General features: G+C 40.8%; 2 protein-coding genes across 2 annotated transcripts in view; both read right to left on the bottom strand.

Moving 5' to 3' along the window:
- The window catches only part of LOC116219791 (zinc finger protein 501-like), a 32,089-nt gene that overhangs the window by 9,820 nt on the left and 3,472 nt on the right, over positions 1-18,797 (bottom strand). The window contains exon 3 of the mRNA XM_031563723.2: positions 11,860-13,511. Coding sequence (XP_031419583.2) covers positions 12,304-13,511 — 1,208 coding nt within the window. The 3' untranslated portion in view covers positions 11,860-12,303. The remainder of the gene's footprint in view (positions 1-11,859; positions 13,512-18,797) is intronic.
- LOC122128886 overlaps positions 5,114-18,797 on the bottom strand; it is a 21,062-nt gene continuing 7,378 nt past the window's right edge. Inside the window, exon 2 of the mRNA XM_042703910.1 lies at positions 5,114-9,404. Within this exon, the coding sequence (XP_042559844.1) occupies positions 7,344-8,435 (1,092 nt within the window). The 5' untranslated portion in view covers positions 8,436-9,404 and the 3' untranslated portion in view covers positions 5,114-7,343. The remainder of the gene's footprint in view (positions 9,405-18,797) is intronic.

The raw sequence follows: 18,797 nt of genomic DNA, 5'->3' as shown, positions 1-18,797 counted from the left end.
GGACACTCCAAACATTAAATAAAAATGTGTGAAGTAGTTCAGATTTGCGTCCCTGAATGCTCCACAATACTTTAAACATAGGTGATCAGACAGGCGAAAAATGCATTAACCTCAATGGCAGGGCCATGTGATACGTATGACCACTTTGCTGATTAAACTAAAGATTGGTGTCTCAATGAAAGGGGGGTGGAATATGTTCAGGACACTCCAACATTAAATAAAATGTGTGAAGTAGTTGAGATTTACGTCCCTTGGAATGCTCCACAATACTTTAAACAAGGTGATCAGACAGGCGAAAATGCATTGTCTTCAATGGTAGGGCCATGTGACATGTATCCACTCTTTGCTGAAAAAACTAAAGATTGTGTCTCAATGAAAGGGGGGTGGAATATGTTCAGGACACTCCAAACATTAGATAAAAATGTGTGAAGTAGTTGAGATTTACGTCCCTGAATGCTCCACAATACTTTAAACATAGGTGATCAGACAGGCGAAAATGCATTGTCTTCAATGGTAGGGCCATGTGGACATGTATCACTCTTTGCTGAAAAAACTAAAGATTGTGTCTCAATGAAAGGGGGGTGGAATATGTTCAGGACACTCCAAACATTAAATAAAATATGTGAAGTAGTTCAGATTTGCGTCCCTGAAGGCTCCACAATACTTTAAACATAGGTGATCAGACAGGCGAAAATGCATTATTTTCAATGGCAGGGCCATGTGACATGTATCGCTCTTTGCTGAAAAAACTAAAGATTGTGTCTCAATGAAAGGGGGGTGGAATATGTTCAGGACACTCCAAACATTAAATAAAATGTGTGAAGTAGTTCAGATTTACGTCCCTGAATGCTCCACAATACTTTAAGCATAGGTGATCAGACAGGCGAAAATGCATTATGTTCAATGGCAGGGCCATGTGACACGTACGTTTAAAGTATTGTGGAGCATTCAGGGACGTAAATCTCAACTACTTCACACATTTTATTTAATGTTTGGAGTGTCCTGAACATATTCCACCCCCCTTTCATTGAGACACAATCTTTAGTTTTTTCAGCAAAGAGTGATACATGTCACATGGCCCTGCCATTGAAGTTAATGCATTTTCGCCTGTGTGTAGGCCTATGTTTAAAGTATTGTGGAGCCTTCAGGGACGTAAATCTGAACTACTTCACACATTTTATTTAATGTTTGGAGTGTCCTGAACATATTCCACCCCCCTTTCATTGAGACACAATCTTTAGTTTTTTTCAGCAAAGAGTGATACATGTCACATGGCCCTACCCTTGAAGACAATGCATTATCGCCTGTCTGATCACCTATGTTTAAAGTATTGTGGAGCATTCAGGGACGTAAATCTCAACTACTTCACACATTTTATTTAATGTTTGGAGTGTCCTGAACATATTCCACCCCCCTTTCATTGAGACACAATCTTTAGTTTTTTCAGCAAAGAGTGATACATGTCACATGGCCCTACCATTGAAGACAATGCATTATCGCCTGTCTGATCACCTATGTTTAAAGTATTGTGGAGCATTCAGGACGTAAATCTCAACTACTTCACACATTTTATTTTAATGTTTGGAGTGTCCTGAACATATTCCACCCCCCTTTCATTGAGACACAATCTTTAGTTTTTTCAGCAAAGAGTGATACATGTCACATGGCCCTACCATTGAAGACAATGCATTATCGCCTGTCTGATCACCTATGTTTAAAGTATTGTGGAGCATTCAGGGACGTAAATCTCAACTACTTCACACATTTTATTTAATGTTTGGAGTGTCCTGAACATATTCCACCCCCCTTTCATTGAGACACAATCTTTAGTTTTTTCAGCAAAGAGCGATACATGTCACATGGCCCTGCCATTGAAAATAATGCATTTTCGCCTGTCTGATCACCTATGTTTAAAGTATTGTGGAGCCTTCAGGGACGCAAATCTGAACTACTTCACACATTTTATTTAATGTTTGGAGTGTCCTGAACATATTCCACCCCCCTTTCATTGAGACACAATCTTTAGTTTCATCAGCAAAGAGTGATACATGTCACATGGCCCTACCATTGAAGATAATGCATTTTCGCCTGTCTGATCACCTATGTTTAAAGTATTGTGGAGCATTCAGGGACGTAAATCTCAACTACTTCACACATTTTATTTAATGTTTGGAGTGTCCTGAACATATTCCACCCCCCCTTTCATTGAGACACAATCTTTAGTTTTTTCAGCAAAGAGTGATACATGTCACATGGCCCTACCATTGAAGACAATGCATTATCGCCTGTCTGATCACCTATGTTTAAAGTATTGTGGAGCATTCAGGGACGTAAATCTCAACTACTTCACACATTTTATTTAATGTTTGGAGTGTCCTGAACATATTCCACCCCCCTTTCATTGAGACACAATCTTTAGTTTTTTCAGCAAAGAGCGATACATGTCACATGGCCCTGCCATTGAAAATAATGCATTTTCGCCTGTCTGATCACCTATGTTTAAAGTATTGTGGAGCCTTCAGGGACGCAAATCTGAACTACTTCACACATTTTATTTAATGTTTGGAGTGTCCTGAACATATTCCACCCCCCTTTCATTGAGACACAATCTTTAGTTTCATCAGCAAAGAGTGATACATGTCACATGGCCCTACCATTGAAGATAATGCATTTTCGCCTGTCTGATCACCTATGTTTAAAGTATTGTGGAGCATCAGGGACGTAAATCTCAACTACTTCACACATTTTATTTAATGTTTGGAATGTCCTAAACATATTCCACCCCCCTTTCATTGAGACACAATCTTTAGTTTCATCAGCAAAGTTTGATACGTGTCACATGGCAATACCCTGGCATTGGAGATAATCCCTTTTCACCTGTGTGATCTGTGTGTCAAGTGTTTTTTCACAGTGAATGGGCAGATTAATTACTGCTAAACATTTTTTACCCTTTCTTTACAGTGTTCTGAACATGTTCAACCAACTTTATTGAAGACATAATCCTTTTATCAGCAGATTGTTGTGTGTTTTACTGTTTCTTACTACAATATTTGCAATGATGCCTGTTTAGTCAGTGTTCCCTATATTTAAACAAGAAAATCATACTTTTGTAACATCAGTGAATCGTTTTTAACCCATTTTGATGTTACTATGAAAGTAATATTAATTGTCAATTTTCAGCTACATCTTAGTCATTATCAAAGTATCCTGTACGCTTAAAATTAACTCAATATATCTCACCTTGTTTTAAAGCAAGTTAATATAATGCACAGTTACCAAAATACCATTATAAAGTCTGATCTAGCGAGTAGACAGATTAGGACTTTATAATGACAAATAGGCTACTATAACTTTCAAACACGCTTTTAACTATTTTCCCGATCATTAGGACAAATGGAACAATAAAACTCGTTGCATATAAAAGGTTTTTATATTACCCAGTCGATTAACAGGGTTGTTTGTTGTAAAAACCTTTCATTTGATACAACAAACTCATTTTACTTCCTCGTTTCGTTTTACTTCCTGGGGTTATTGTGGGTTATCGTTGCTAGCAGAACGGAACTTCGGCGAGTCGGGGTCATAGCCTCATAATGTTCGCTTTCAGACCTCTTACAGTTGTCTTTTGTTCCTTTCGGGCTATAGCTATTTTGGTATTCGCTACGGGTAATCCACCCTAAAACGCTATTATACGAACCATTTCTACTACATTTGTGCGTTTCGTTGCCAAGCTAACAACGTGTTGTCTGTGAGGAAGCTACGACTGCAGCGATAAGCACCAATAACCTCAGGAAGTAAAACGACGTCGGAGTCGGTGTACCAAACTAAAAGTCCTGACACGTAAAACAGCGCTACAGTGCTGAATCCTAAGCGCCCAACTGTATGCGCTTTGTGAACTGATCTTGACCTATAAATAGTGAGTCGTTTGCAGCATGACAAAAATATAAACTTTCCGAAATACAAAAATGACTACTCCTGTACAGCCTGAGCTCACGTCGTCGGCTACTGCATCCCATGATGCAACGTGATAATTTCGAACTTTAAAAACAACAACCAAAAACGACAGGCAACTGCAGTGATTTACTAGCAGCTGCAGTTTTCAGGCAGTTCTGGGATTGTTTATGGCACGGGGGTGGCATAATCATGACCCTGTACAAAAAACAGAATTCATGGTAGCCATTCCCAAACTTAGGAACGATGTGGCCCGATTGGAAATCTGAAAATCCCCTGTGGCCTGCCCAAACTTTTCATCACAACCCTGAGAACACAAAGAAGGGCATACTACTAATAATGATGATAATAATAATAATAATAATAATAATAATAATAAACAATAACATTTTATTTATATAGAAGATGTTGTGATTTACAGAATGCTTGTACAGATGTTTGTGTGGCAGGATGAATGTCTCTGCCACCTGCTTAGTTACTAGTTACAGAGGAGAGGAGAGGAGAAAGAAAAAGAGGAGAGGAAGAGAGGAGGGGAGGAGAGGAATAGAGGGAGAGAAGAGAGGAGAGGAAGGGTAGAGACGGTTGCTGTCATGGTGATCTCTGACTTGCTGTAGTGCGGATTGGTAGAGGCGGTTGCGGTCATGGTGATCTCTGACTCGCTGTAGTGCGGATGGGTAGACGCGGTTGCCGTCATGGTGAATTCTGTCTCGCTGTAGTGCAGATGAGGCGGTTGCTGTCATGGTGATTTTTGTCTCACTGTAGTGATGTTCTCTGCCCCACTCTAAATACGGTTATGGTGTACTAAGTGTAACCCCTCTGAATTTGTCTGCGTTGTGTAGTTTTTTTCATAGAGAAATCTAGGAGACGTGGGTGAAGTTCTCCAGTTTATTCACCTGGCACAAACAATATCACGGGACTCCTTAGCACAGCAGCATGGAACACCTTACAGTGTGCTAATCGTGACTCTAAATCCCCGAACTCTGATATATTGTTAATTCAAGTTTAATTACAAAGTAATATATATCTAATTGAAATATATACAATAAAACACAAAACATGTACCTGGCACAAACAATATCACGGGACTCCTTAGCACAGCAGCATGGAACACCTTACAGTGTGCTAATCTAAGAGGGAGATTAAACATTAGCTATTCACACGTGTGATTTTGAACATTGATTAAAATATACATTCAGAGATGCATAATTCCTAAACCAAACACACTATTTACATGAGGATATAATGTGGAACACCTCTCTATAATCAGTATGGATTTAGGACGTTCAGTCATTGTATTCTAAAATGATAATGTAGGAGCTCTCTTTATGTACAACTCACCGTGACTCTATATCCCCGAACTCTGAGGAGAGCCACTCTGTACAACCTGCATATCTCCTAGGGGTCACTGTTTCCCCAACAACATGACTTATGCACATGCTCAGTGTGATTAAATAGCACAAAAAGGATGCAAGTGAAATAAACCAAATCTTCACTGTTACATTCTCCCCCTCTATATTCCACTTGCACATAAAAACAAACCATCCAAACCCCTGCGTAGGACAATCCCCAATAACATTTAAAGCTTGTAACAAAAAACATGAAAAACATGCCCAGGTACCAACATTATGCCTAACACATTCCATAACACCACCTCTTCAGGCCATCACATTATTTACAATACATTCATGAATTGAAATAGGTATCCCTTGTATACCTCTGTCAACCAAAAGGCTGTTCATTTAAGAACTCATTTAGAGTCGTGCTATTCACAAACTCTACCAGTGCCATTTACACTTCACACATCCAATTCACTGACATGCACACATAGTGCACCATATCAAAACCACAAAAATAACAGGCCACAGTATCAAAATAAAAAAATAAACAAAACAAAGGATAGGAAGTAGGAAGAGTCTACCCTAACCAATAGCTCTGACACTAAGAACTGAACCAGCCCATTTCCTGAGCCTTTGTGCTTTTGAACTGGTCTGGGCTGACATGTTGTAAATTAGCCTATTTACAGGCCTAATGATACGACCTACCCTGGACCTACGTGTAGAAGTGTCAGAAAGGTGCTGGGCCTGTGTGGGATCAAGAGGACTTAAGGGCTCAGTGTGGGTGTTTGGTGCAGTAGGGCTCAGACTGTCTACATCATGGGCAGTATCAGCATCAGTAGCACAGGTCTCTCGATCCTGCACAGGACCGGCAACTACATCACTGTAGGACACAGGCTCATGGTCGGCTGTCAACTCAGTCATTTCGTCATCCTGCGAGTGGGCATCGTTGTCAGGGCCTTCAAGTGAGTGATCCGGCTCCTCGACAGAGATCTAGAACACCCATTCACTAGTGCGGACAGTCCTGTCGACGCACTCATCGGTGTCATCATCGCATTCAACACTGCAGGTAGAGACCAAAGAGACACTCTCATCCTCAGTTTCGGCCATGACAGGGAGAAAATTGACACACAGGAGCATGTTACGGTGGACTACTTTAGTCTGTCCTGTCACTGGGTTGAGTATTTTGAAGATGTGAGTCTTTGTGTCACAGTCTGTTACAGTGTAAATTACGTTCTCCCATTTGTCTGCCAACTTCTTCCGGCCTCTCTCGCCCTTGTTGGCAAGCAGCACTCTGTCGCCGCACACAATCTGGCCACCCTTCACTTTTTCTTTGAGCTTATGGGTCAAGAATTTAATCACATTCGTGCCAATAATCAAATCATCAATCTGTCCGGGCACTACTAGTGTGGGCACAATGACGGCACATCCATACAGGTTAAGGCGGAGGTCACATACTCTGTAACTACCCGCTGGTTTTAACTAATAAACATGACTCCACGCTTCATACTGATGTCCAACTCTTCTCATTTATTGTCGGGAACACCGTGAAAACTAGACAGACAGACAAACAAACAATCAACAAACCCAAAGTTTACACATAGCAATCACAAACAAATATACATATTCCATTTAAAACTTAGTACAGATATGTAAATGCATTACCGTGTTCGCCTGGAAACCAGCAGTAGATTTGATTGGGAACATAATTAGTGCGTGTTCTCTCAGTCTTTCGAGTCCGATGTGCCAGAGCCCTTCCAGGTCATATAACCAGGTAAGGTCACATGACACAAAGGGTCACCAGACTAACGCACAAATTCATTAAAACCACCAGCAAATGGACATTAACTTTGCACAACAACAAATGAGATCACAAACTCATAAATAAAAATGATTCATCAATCTATGCAATTTAAATGTCCATCACCTACGGCCATATCTTGTCAGCTGATCCATCAGGGTCAGCTACACTCTCTTTGGATAGACAAGTTTCCCTCCACAGCCCACCAAAACAATGTCAGTGTTAGGCTTCACATCACAATCCAATGAGCCGGCATCAGTTCATTTTCTCTCAATGTTTTCACTAATGGTGCACGCCATAGAGCCAGTATCAAGCATGGCTCTCACAGTAATTGATTCATTGATAACAACGGGGGTATGAAACAAACTATCACTTGTAAGTAGATGTGATGTATTCTGCATGATGACTGTGGCGGTGCTAGGCAAAGACTGCTTAATTGATTCAAACTTGACCTTCAAGTCAACAGTGTGTTTGAGGGATGCATTAGAAATGCCTACACTGCCCCTCTCCGAATGCAGGCTATCTATTTTAACTGGGGGGGCGGTGACGGCACATTGGTGGGAGGCGGCTGGGTAGCAGAGGGACAGGTGACCAGGCTGGTGACAGGCAAAGCACAGACAGTGGGTTCGGCAGTGTTGAAGGGTGGAGTGAGAGCCCTCACTACATATGCGGCATCTGTCACGGCCCCTCCTAGTGTGTTGTGGAGCACTGAATGAGTTAGTAGCACGCAGGGCATTGACACTTTCAAGAACTTTACTGAGCATGTCAGTCATCCTGTCCACACTACTCTGTGAAGTGGGTACAGACTCATAAAGACGGCGGGGCTGTTCTATTGTTTGTTTACAGGACTGCAATGCACAATCTAGACTGTATTCACTGTGACTCTCTTCACTGTTAAGCATGAGCGCTGCATTCTGCCTGGGCAAGGAACTGACCTCAGTGCGCTTGGTCTTCATTTCACACTGATACTCATCAATCCTTTCCTGGACCTCCTTGGCCGTCCACTGTTCAACAAGTTTACTCTTGAACACCATGGCAAGGGACTGATCAGGGCAGTGGCGCACAAACATCATTGCTACCTCTTTATTCACATCCTCCATTCTCTTGCCCTGGCGCCTCAAGCTCTCGTCAGCGACATCTGCTGCTTTGTTTAAACGGACCCAGTAATCAAACGCACTCTCCTTATGTTCAGGTAATGTGCTGTAAAAATCTGCGGCAAGCGGCATGCAAGAATATGAAATGTCACTGAAGTGCTGTTTGAGAATGGCATAGATAACTTCAGGATGTTGATTTGAATCACGGGAGGGGTCGCTTCTGAGTGCTATCTTGACCACATCCTTGGCCCTGCCCATCAATTTACTTAGAATTTCATCCGCTTTGTCTGTAACTCCAACTTTCTTTTTTTTTAAGAAAAGTGTCCATGAGATCTACCCATTCACTCACTGTGGACTTGTCTGTGCCATCGCCACGGAACATGGGCGGGTCTTTGACTTCTGACTTCAGCTGAGACATGTCTATCGTAGTGCTCTGGGGCTGGCGGCTGCCGCCATTATAAGTGTCAGGAGTGAATGCTTGTGTGCCTACATAATCTCTGTCAGACATTAAACGGGCTGTGACAGTGTCACCAATGTGTTTGCCTAACTCAGTGATCAAAACACCTAAGTGCTTCAGTGTGTTCTCTGTCTCAGAAGATGAACTTATAGGGGTGGATGTTAGGGGAGCTGGGTAACTGTCGGAGAATAATTAACTGCCTCCACATGCACCCATGTGCGTAGTATCTGCACCAAGCACATCTATGGGGCCAGGTGGCACAGGTAACTGCCCCGGATAACGTGGCTGAGCCCTCCCACGACTTATCCCAGGAGTAAAAAACCCCCTCCCTGCACCCACAAAATCAGTGGCTCTCCCAACATTAAACCCCTCGCCCTCCCAACACCTAGGTAGTGGAAATCAGTATTATCCATCACTAAATACAAGTAAAGATAAAACTAATATACTGTGGCAAAAAAAAATATAATCAAACTCCACCTGAAACATCAAGTTAAAATTGACAGTTGAAAGTTCAATGCAAAATAAACTTTAACATTACGTTTCCATCTCCTCGGGGTCACTGTTTCCCCAACAACATGACTTATGCACATGCTCAGTAGCACAAAAAGGATGCAAGTGGAATAAAACAAATCTTTTTTGCCCCACTCTAAATACGGTTATGGTGTACTAAGCTCAAGTGCTAAGATCTCTGCATCAGAACTGGTTCTTCTCAGCAGCTTCTGGTCCTGTTCCTTTAGCCTCTCCTGGGCCAATGTGATGATTTAGAAAATCTGCACACATAATGACACAGCATTTTAAAACATGTAATGACACAGCATTTTAAAACGCGGGGGCATTTCAGGGAATTTGTAGTACATTTTTATTTTAGAAGTTTAATATTATTAACACTTCTTAATTCAGAAAACAAGACTTAATATAATAAAGAAGTACTTTAGATTTTTAATTAATTTAGAAATGAACAAAGGTATTTTTGTATTCCTCCTTGACTATCTTTTATATGTACTGCGTACTTTCTTTTATATGTTCTGCCATGACACATCTGATTATTAATTAAGCTTTATATTTAATTCATCATTTAAATAATTGTAATCATTAATAATGATCAATTAAGCATTATAAAAAGTGTCATCCTGGGCAGCACGGTGGCTCAGTGGTTAGCACTGTCGCCTCACAGCAAGAAAGTCCTGGGTTCGAATCCGGTCGTTCCAGGTCCTGGAGTTTACATGTTCTCCCTGTGCCTGCGTGGGTTTCCTCGGGGTACTCTGGTTGCCCCCCCCCCCCCCCCCCCCCCAAATCATAAAGTATGAATGAATGTTGGTGGTGGTCATAGGGGCCGTAGGTGCTGATTCTGCTTACCACCACAGTATGACTGAGTCTGAATGATAACTGTAAAGTGACTTTGAGTACTTGGAGAAGCGCTATAAATGATGATTGATAACTATCTTTTATACGTACTGCGTACTTTAAATGCAAAGATGAAGACTCACATGAAGACATATTTTATAATGTAAAATGTTTTCCTAAAAATCAAATGTTTCAATTAAAACAGGTAAATTCTGATTTAAAATCAGAATAATGTACATAATTGTACAAGTGTTGGAATGGGTAGTCAGGGTAGGAAGAATTCGTATTTTGGTTCAATAATATAAAATATTAAAGTATATAAAATTAAAAGATATAAGCTTAAAAGACCCAACAGATGCAACCCAACATTGTAGTAGACAAAACAACCATATGATAATCAAAACATGATCAAATGTAGTACAGTTACAAGTACAAAATGCAATAACAATAGAGAATATATAACTAGAATGCTTATTTTAGACCTCCTGTGTTTAGAATCATTAACGCTTCTTGGTTCATAAAGTTAGACTTATTTACTGTCCTATATACCACTTTGGGGATAAGTGTAAAAATATAGTTTCCCCAGTTTGCCATAGCATTGCTTTCGGGGGGAAAAAAATCAATGAATGTGAGAGTAAACATTGTAATGCTTGCTAATGAATAAAACCGTTACTGACTTTGACATTTTCCAGTAGGTCCTGGGCTGTCGCATGGCCCAAAAACCGGGACCCCAGGTACCTCGACTGTACCTGCTCGCCTTCCCAGAAACGTACATGCAAGTCCAACTGCTTGGATTTGATTGTTTGGTTTAGACTTTCGTCGAACATCAGCACGAACGGGCCCTTATTCACTTTTGAGAAGAGGTCTCTCTTAATGAAATCTGCTAATCTAAATCTCGTAATGTAAGACGTCTTGTCCTTTCCCAACTTGAAGGTTTTAGCGATGTCAGAATCAGGGAACATGGTTTGAAACAGCTCACCTTTTATAGGACTGATGTTTTGCTACCGTGTGTAAAGTCCAGAGAACCTACGCTTTTAATGTTGGCGTAGATCCGAACGCTGTTTGGAGGTCGCTTACCGGAGTTGTAGGCGTCAAAGTTGATAAATCAGACTGGGTCGCACTGGGGCCGAGTGATGCTCCCAATGAACCAGAACAAAATTGGGTGATTGCAGGTGTTTGCTGCTGGCTTTTTAGAGTGGCCTTATGTTTTTCTGACCTTCCATGCGACTCTAATAGTTTCATACCCAAAGAAGCTAATTTCAGCGTTTTCTTGCACAAAGTGCAGCGGGCTTCAAATGGGTTATTTTCGACAGGCTTCAACCGAGCACTAAATGCACTGTTCTCGAGCCAGATCTCGTTTAACTTGCACTTATCCATATTTGAAGCAACGTTAACATAAACAATTTTAAGGCACCACGTTATCCCACAACATATCGCAACACACTACCTTGGCGTGCTCCGATAAATCCTGACCGGGCTGAAGTTTGCAGTGTTTTTATTGTTTCCATGTGGGTCTTGTTTTGTTGTAGAGTGGAGTGATCCCCAAAACACGTCAAAAAGCACTGATGTTTAAAACTCTATAAAAGTCACATATAATCCAATACATTTTTATGACCAGTCAAAATCGCAATTATGATTTTTAAGACATTTTAAGGCCTACAATTCGGATTATCTGATTTGAGACTTTTTAAGGACCCGCGGAAACCCTATGGACATTAGTTTCACTTGTTATAATATTCAGAGCATCAATCAATGCACAAAATAAATACAATTTACTTAATTAAAAGCTTTATGTTTGGCAGAAATCCCACTACAAACACAGGCACAGTCTTACTAGCAGACAGTACAATATCACCATGCAAGTAAAAGAGTAACACAGACCTCACATGCATTAATGGGTGTCTACATTTCATACGTCCCCATCAGTAGCCTGATCATAAATGATTCAAGGTTAGACCTCCACTCAGCCATGTGTTCTTTTTAGAATCCACATATTGTGTAATCATGGGTGCATTATTACTTTTCTTCTTTGCAGGCCAAGGTTGGTGATCTTTCTGTCTCAGTCTTACAGTCATGTTTCAGTCCAAGCTTTTCTTCCACTTTCTGAATTGCAAACAGATACTCTTGCAGGAAATCATCAAATTCTTCTTCTTGTATTTCCTTCTTTACTGACATCAGCAGCTGTGATGTCAGTAGATCCTGACATTTCAGACTTCGGTTCTGTTTCGCAAAATAAATCCTTGAACTATCCTACAATGCTGAGGCTTTGCCCCTGTATGGATCATCTGGTGTGTCTTGAGATGACATATCAGAATAAAAGTCTTTTCAAACTGAGAACACTAATGTGGCTTTTTTTCCAGTATGAATCTTCTGGTGTTTCTTGAGACCACCCTTTTGACTAAAGGTCTTTCCACAATGAGAGCATGTATGTAGCTTTTCTCCAGTATGTGTCATCTGGTGGATGGTAAGTGCACTGCTTCTCCTGAAACCCTTCCCACATGTAGTACACTGATATGGCTTTTCCCCAGTATGTGTAATCTGGTGTCGTTTAAGTTCACTGTTCCTTTTGAAACCCTTCCAACATGTAAGACAATGATATGGCTTTTCCCCAGTATGTGTAATCTGGTGTTGTTTAAGTTCACCGTTCCTTTTGAAACCCTTCCAACATGTAAGACAATGATATGGCTTTTCCCCAGTATGTGTAATCTGGTGTTGTTTAAGTTCACTGTTCCTTTTGAAACCCTTCCAACATGTAAGACAATGATATGGCTTTTCCCCAGTATGTGTAATCTGGTGCCTCTTGAGCGTGCCCATTCGACTAAAGGCCTTTCCACACTGAGAACAATGATATGGCTTTTCACCATTGTGGATACTCAGGTGTGTCTTGAGTTCACTCGTTCGAATAAAGGTCTTTCCACACTGAGGACAATGATATGGCTTTTCTCTAGTGTGAATCTTCTGGTGGCTCTTGAGATGAGCCATTTGACTAAAGGCCTTTCCACACTGAGAACACTGATATGGCTTTTCTCCAGTGTGAATCCTCTGGTGTCTCTTGAGAAGACCCATTTGACTATAGGCCATTCCACACTGAGAACAATGATGTGGCTTTTCTCCAGTATGTGTAATCTGGTGTTGTTTAAGTTCACTGTTACTTTTGAAACTCTTCCCACATGCAGAACACTGAAATGGCTTTTCTCCAGTGTGAATCCTCAGGTGTTGCTTGAGATCACCCATTCGACTAAAGGTCTTTCCACACTGAGGACAATGATATGGCTTTTCACCAGTGTGGATCATCTGGTGTATTTTAAGATGAGGCATTTGACTAAAGGCTTTCCCACATTGAAAACATTGATGGGGCTTTTCTCCTGTGTGCGTTCGTTTATGAATTGCAAGAGAGGAAGGCGCAGCAAAGGTTTTGAAACACTGGGAGCATTCATGTTTTTTCTTCCCTGTGTTCGATTGCTGACGTATGATGACTTTCGTTCTTCTTTCCCCTGTACTCCTTTTGCTAGAATGGATCATTTGAACGTCTCCTATAACAATAGAAAATATTTTTTTAATAATATACTTTTTCTCCTCTATTTGTTACATTAGCACAAGAACACTGAAAACAATGTATTTTTGATTGACTGGCTATTTGCTAGAATAGTACATCACTTGGAAATCCCTTAGGCTAGAAGTGAACACCCAGAGACTGCAATGTAAATGTAAGCAGAGATTCAGGCGCATGAGTTAGAGATCTGGAAACATAATGGTGGGCATTTAAAATGTCTTAAATGTTAAAGACTGCAAATTATATCCCATCATTAAGGTATTCCCCTGGTATATCTCTATTCTAAGTTAGCATTCACAGATAGTAACATGAGTTAATATTAACACACGCTAGAAGCTGCCAAATTTGAAGATGGTTCCCTAAGATAGAGAGGGATAGGATAGTTACAAATCTACAGTAGGCATAAACCCTCTGGGTGCCCTTGAAGCCTCATAGTAACATGATTACATATTCACTGCATATTAACTATTATTATTATTATTATTATTATTATTATTATTATTATTAACTACACACACAAAAGTTACAGAGCTGGAGAAAAGATTACGGTAACGTTCTCTCTTTCAGATGTAACAATAATATTATCCCTTGATTAAGGTATTATGCATATTATGTCTACTCTCTGTACAGATCTGTGCTGCTGGTGAATTACACATACAGTAAACTTCCAGACCATCCCAGTGCCAGCCTTAACCATGTGAGTTCAGTAATCTCTCTGAGGAGTTACTAAAATACTTGTTCTGTCTGACTAATTAGCTTCTTAGATTTCAACCTAACCAATCAGCTTTGCACCAGGGCTTTCTTAGTTCTGACTAAGCTAGGCATCTTGGGGTTGTGTAAGAAAAGGGCCATCAAATCAACCATTGATGCCGCAGAGAGAGCCACTAGGTGACTCTGGCTGAAAAGGGATGCCCAGTGGTCCACTGCTGCTGGGATGCAAGCTGGGGACTGATCACCCCTGGCTGGGTCGCCTGGGGGAGGGTGTCTGATGTTCGAATATACCCGAAACACCCTATGACCCCAGGATACATCACTGAAGATGCATCCCAGCGCTTCTGCAGGAAGTATTCTTTAAGCTTCTTGGATTAAAATCTAACCAATCAGCTGCAGTAACATTTTGAATGCAAACTACATTGCCAAATGATTATGGGATGGAGTTCCATGAGCACAGTTTACACGTCTGATGGTTCTTGGGTGGGCGTGGCCATAGCTCCACCTGCAGAAACTCCACACAGGAGGGTAGGTGGGGGTGGGGTGGAGATGTGAACTGAAAGGTCATGGGGTAGGTGAGGTTGGGAAGGAAAACTGAAGAAAGCCTTAATTCTTCCTCAAAGATTTTCATACTGTATGGTTGTTCGTGTGTGTATGTATGTTTGTGTGTATATGTGTGTGTGTGTGTGTGTGTGTGTATGTATGTTTGTGTGTATGTGCGTGTATGAATGTTTGCATGCTTATTCCCATTAGTTTCCTATTTTAAATGTGGGTGGCAGTGCATCTTGCTCTCCTAGAATGAACGAATTTCTATGATTAAGTACCCAATATTAAGAATACAACAGAAATACATTTTCAGAACACAAAAAAAAAAGTTTGAAAGTAATACCACTCGACTATTAGGGCCAATGATTTTCCGCGATAACGGAAAACCGAAAACGGACGGAATTCGCGGAATGAACCCTTTGAAACGGAATTGCAACTTTCAAACGGAAACATAATTTTGTGCATACAAATCGCCCAAATTCCCCTGTGTTTTGGGCTGCAAGGCTATATTTCTTTCAAATAAACACAACAACGATTGCAACGATGAACAAACATTAATTAAAGAACAAAACCACTAAGAAAATGTCACGTCTGCGCTGAACTCTGCTCCGACCACGCCCCCCTTTTAATGGTTGACCCACACACGTCCGCTAAAGCCACATTCAGTCACATTCACTTGCTCGTCTTCCCAATCGCATTTAAAACAAAAAATGTTTAGTATTCTGTTCTGTTAATGCTGGCAAACAACAAACTAAGAAGGGCACATATTATTCACTCATTTTAAGCCATCAATATACCTCAGGGTGAACAAAATGAGCTGAAACGGAAAAAAAAACGGAATTCACCAAATGTGAAACGGAAAATGCATTTTTTTTAAACGGAAAATCATTGGCCCTAGACTATGGACTCAAATCTACACCACGATTCACTTAGAGTGAAGCATTATGGCGTTTGGGTTGAAAACTAGAGAGCTTCTTACTAGAAAAGCACAGAGAAACCAAACTTTGCAAACACCACCAACAGCTCAGCTGCTAACACGGTAACTGCAGTCTTTCAAGCACGCACTTTTTGATGGCTGTTGGCGGGATGTTCTGACCGAAACCACAGAACTACAAAGTGCACAGCCATATAACATGGGAGGTTTTTATCTATTCAGAGTATCAATCAATGCACCAAATTATATTTTTGGCAGAAATCCCACTTCAAACACAGGCACAGACTTACTAGCAGACATTACAGAGTAACACAGACCTCACATGCATGAATGGGTGTCTACATTTCATACGTCCCCATCAGTAGCCTGATCATAAATGATTCAAGGTTAGACCTCCACTCAGCCAAGTGTTCTTTTTAGTGTCTGTGTCTGCGTCTGCGTCTGCGGATAGCTCTTGTGGCTAGAGCTTTAAGTAAACCTGTTCCCACAGATAGAACACATGAAAGGCTTCGCTCCGGTATGAACTCCTGTTGTGATATTGTGGCTGAGGAGTGATCAGGCTTCCACACTGAGAACATTGGTGTGGCTTTTCCCCCTGTATTAATCCTCTGATGAATCTTGAGCTCATTTATCCAGCAGTGTGCCTCTTCATATCTTGAGCATTTATTTTCCCTTAGTATGAATACTGTGCTGGTGCATAAGCTTACCAGGAAAGATTAACCCTTTAAGGAGTGAATTTTATGCAAATCATTCCAGAATTATATCATACAGTTCTAGAATTTACACTACCGTTCAAAAGTTTGGGGTCACTTAGACATTTCCTTATTTTTCAAAGAAAAGCACTGTTTTTTTCAATGAATCAGAGATACACTCTATACAATGTTAATGTGGTAAATGACTATTCTAGGTGGAAACGTCTGGTTTTTAATGAAATATCTACATAGGTGTATAGAGGCCCATTTCCAGCAACTATCACTCCAGTGTTCTAATGGTACATTGTGTTTGCTAGTCGCCTTAGAAGACTACTGGATGATTAGAAAACCCTTGAAAACCCTTGTGCAATTATGTTAGCACAGCTGAAAACTGTTTTGCTGGTGAGAGAAGCTATAAAACCGGCCTTCCTTTGAGCTAGTTGAGTATCTGGAGCATCACATTTGTGGGTTCGATTATACTCTCAAAATGGCCAGAAAAAGAGAACTTTCATGTGAAACTCGCCAGTCTATACTTGTTCTTAGAAATTAAGGCTATTCCATGCGAAAAATGGCGAAGAAACTGAAAATTTCCTACAACGGTGTGTACTACTCCCTTCAGAGAACAGCACAAACGGGCTCTAACCAGAATAGAAAGACAAGTGGGAGGCCCTGGGTCACAACTCAGCAAGAAGACAAGTATATTAGAGTCTCTAGTTTGAGAAATAAACGCCTCACAGGTCCTCAACTGGCAGCTTCTTTAAATGGTACCCGCAAAACGCCAGTGTCAACATCTACAATGATAAGGCGACTCTGGGATGCTGGCCTTCTAGGCAGAGTGGCAAAGAAAATCTGAGACTGGCCAATAAAAAGAAAAGATTGATATGGGCAAAAGAACACAGACATTGGACTGAGGAAGATTGGAAAAGTGTTATGGACAGACGAATCAAAGTTTGAGGTGTTTGGATCACACAGAAGAACATTTGTGAGACGCAGAATAGGTGAAAAGATGCTGGAAGAGTGCCTAGGGCCAATGATTTTCCGTTTAAAAAAAATGCATTTTCCGTTTCACATTTGGTGAATTCCGTTTTTTTTTCCGTTTCAGCTCATTTTGTTCACCCTGAGGTAGATTGATGGCTTAAAATGAGTGAATAATATGTGCCCTTCATAGATTGTTGTTTGCCAGCCATCAACAGAACAGAAGACTAAACATTTTTTGTTTTAAATGCGATTGGGAAGACGAGCGCGTGAATGTGACTGAATGTGGCTTTAGCGGAGATCTGTGGGTCAACCGTTGAAAAGGGGGGCGTGGCCAGAGCAGAGTTCAGCGCAGACGTGACATTTTCTCAGTGGTTTTGTTCTTTAATTAATGTTTGTTCATCGTTGCAATCGTTGTTGTGTTTATTTGAAAGAAATATAGCCTTGCAGCCCAAAATACAGGGGAATTTGGGCGATTTGTATGCACAAAATGATATTTCCGTTTCAAAGTTGCAATTCCGTTTCAAAGTGTTCATTCCGCGAATTCCGTCCTTTTTCCGTTATCGTGGAAAATCATTGGCCCTAAGTGCCTGACGCCATCTGTCAAGCATGGTGGAGGTAATGTGATGGTCTGGGGCTGCTTTGGTGCTGGTGAGGTGGGAGATTTGTACAAGGTAAAAGGGATTTTAAATAAGGAAGAATATCACTCCATTTTGCAACGCCATGCCATACCCTGTGTACAAAGCTTGATTGGAGCCAATTTCCTCCTACAACAGGACGATGACCCAAAGCACACCTCCAAATTATGCAAGAACTATTTAGGGAAGAAGCAGGCAGCTGGTATGCTGTCTGTAATAGAGTGGCCAGCGCAGTCACCAGATCTCAACCCCATTGAGCTGTTGTGGGAGCAGCTTGACCGTATGGTACGCAAGAAGTGCCCATCAAGCCAATCTAACTTGTGGGAGGTGCTTCAGGAAGCGTGGGGTGAAATTTCTACAGATTACCTCAACAAATGGACAGCTAGAATGCCAAAGGTCTGCAATGCTGTAATTGCTGCAAATGGAGCATTCTTTGACGAAAGCAAAGTTTGAAGAACACAATTAATATTTCAAAGAAAAATCATTATTTCTAACCTTGTCAATGTCTTGACTATATTTTCTATTCATTTTGCAACTCATTTGATAAATAAAAGTGTGAGTTTTCATGGAAAACACGAAATTATCTGGGTGACCCCAAACTTTTGAACGGTAGTGTACATTAACTGCCATTCATAACAGTTCATTGAGTCCATTTCTTTCAGTAGGCAACATTCTAATCACATATTTGTGATTGATGAGTATGATCACAAAGGAGGAGTACAAAGAGGAAAACAGTGTGAAAGTTACAAATCCAGTCATTTCGTCTTGTA

The sequence above is a fragment of the Clupea harengus genome, chromosome 26 (assembly GCF_900700415.2).
Source record: "Clupea harengus chromosome 26, Ch_v2.0.2, whole genome shotgun sequence".
Taxonomy (NCBI): Eukaryota; Metazoa; Chordata; class Actinopteri; order Clupeiformes; family Clupeidae; genus Clupea; species Clupea harengus.
The sequence above is the reverse complement of the archived record's forward strand: the minus strand, read 5'-3'. Positions and strand labels throughout refer to the sequence as shown.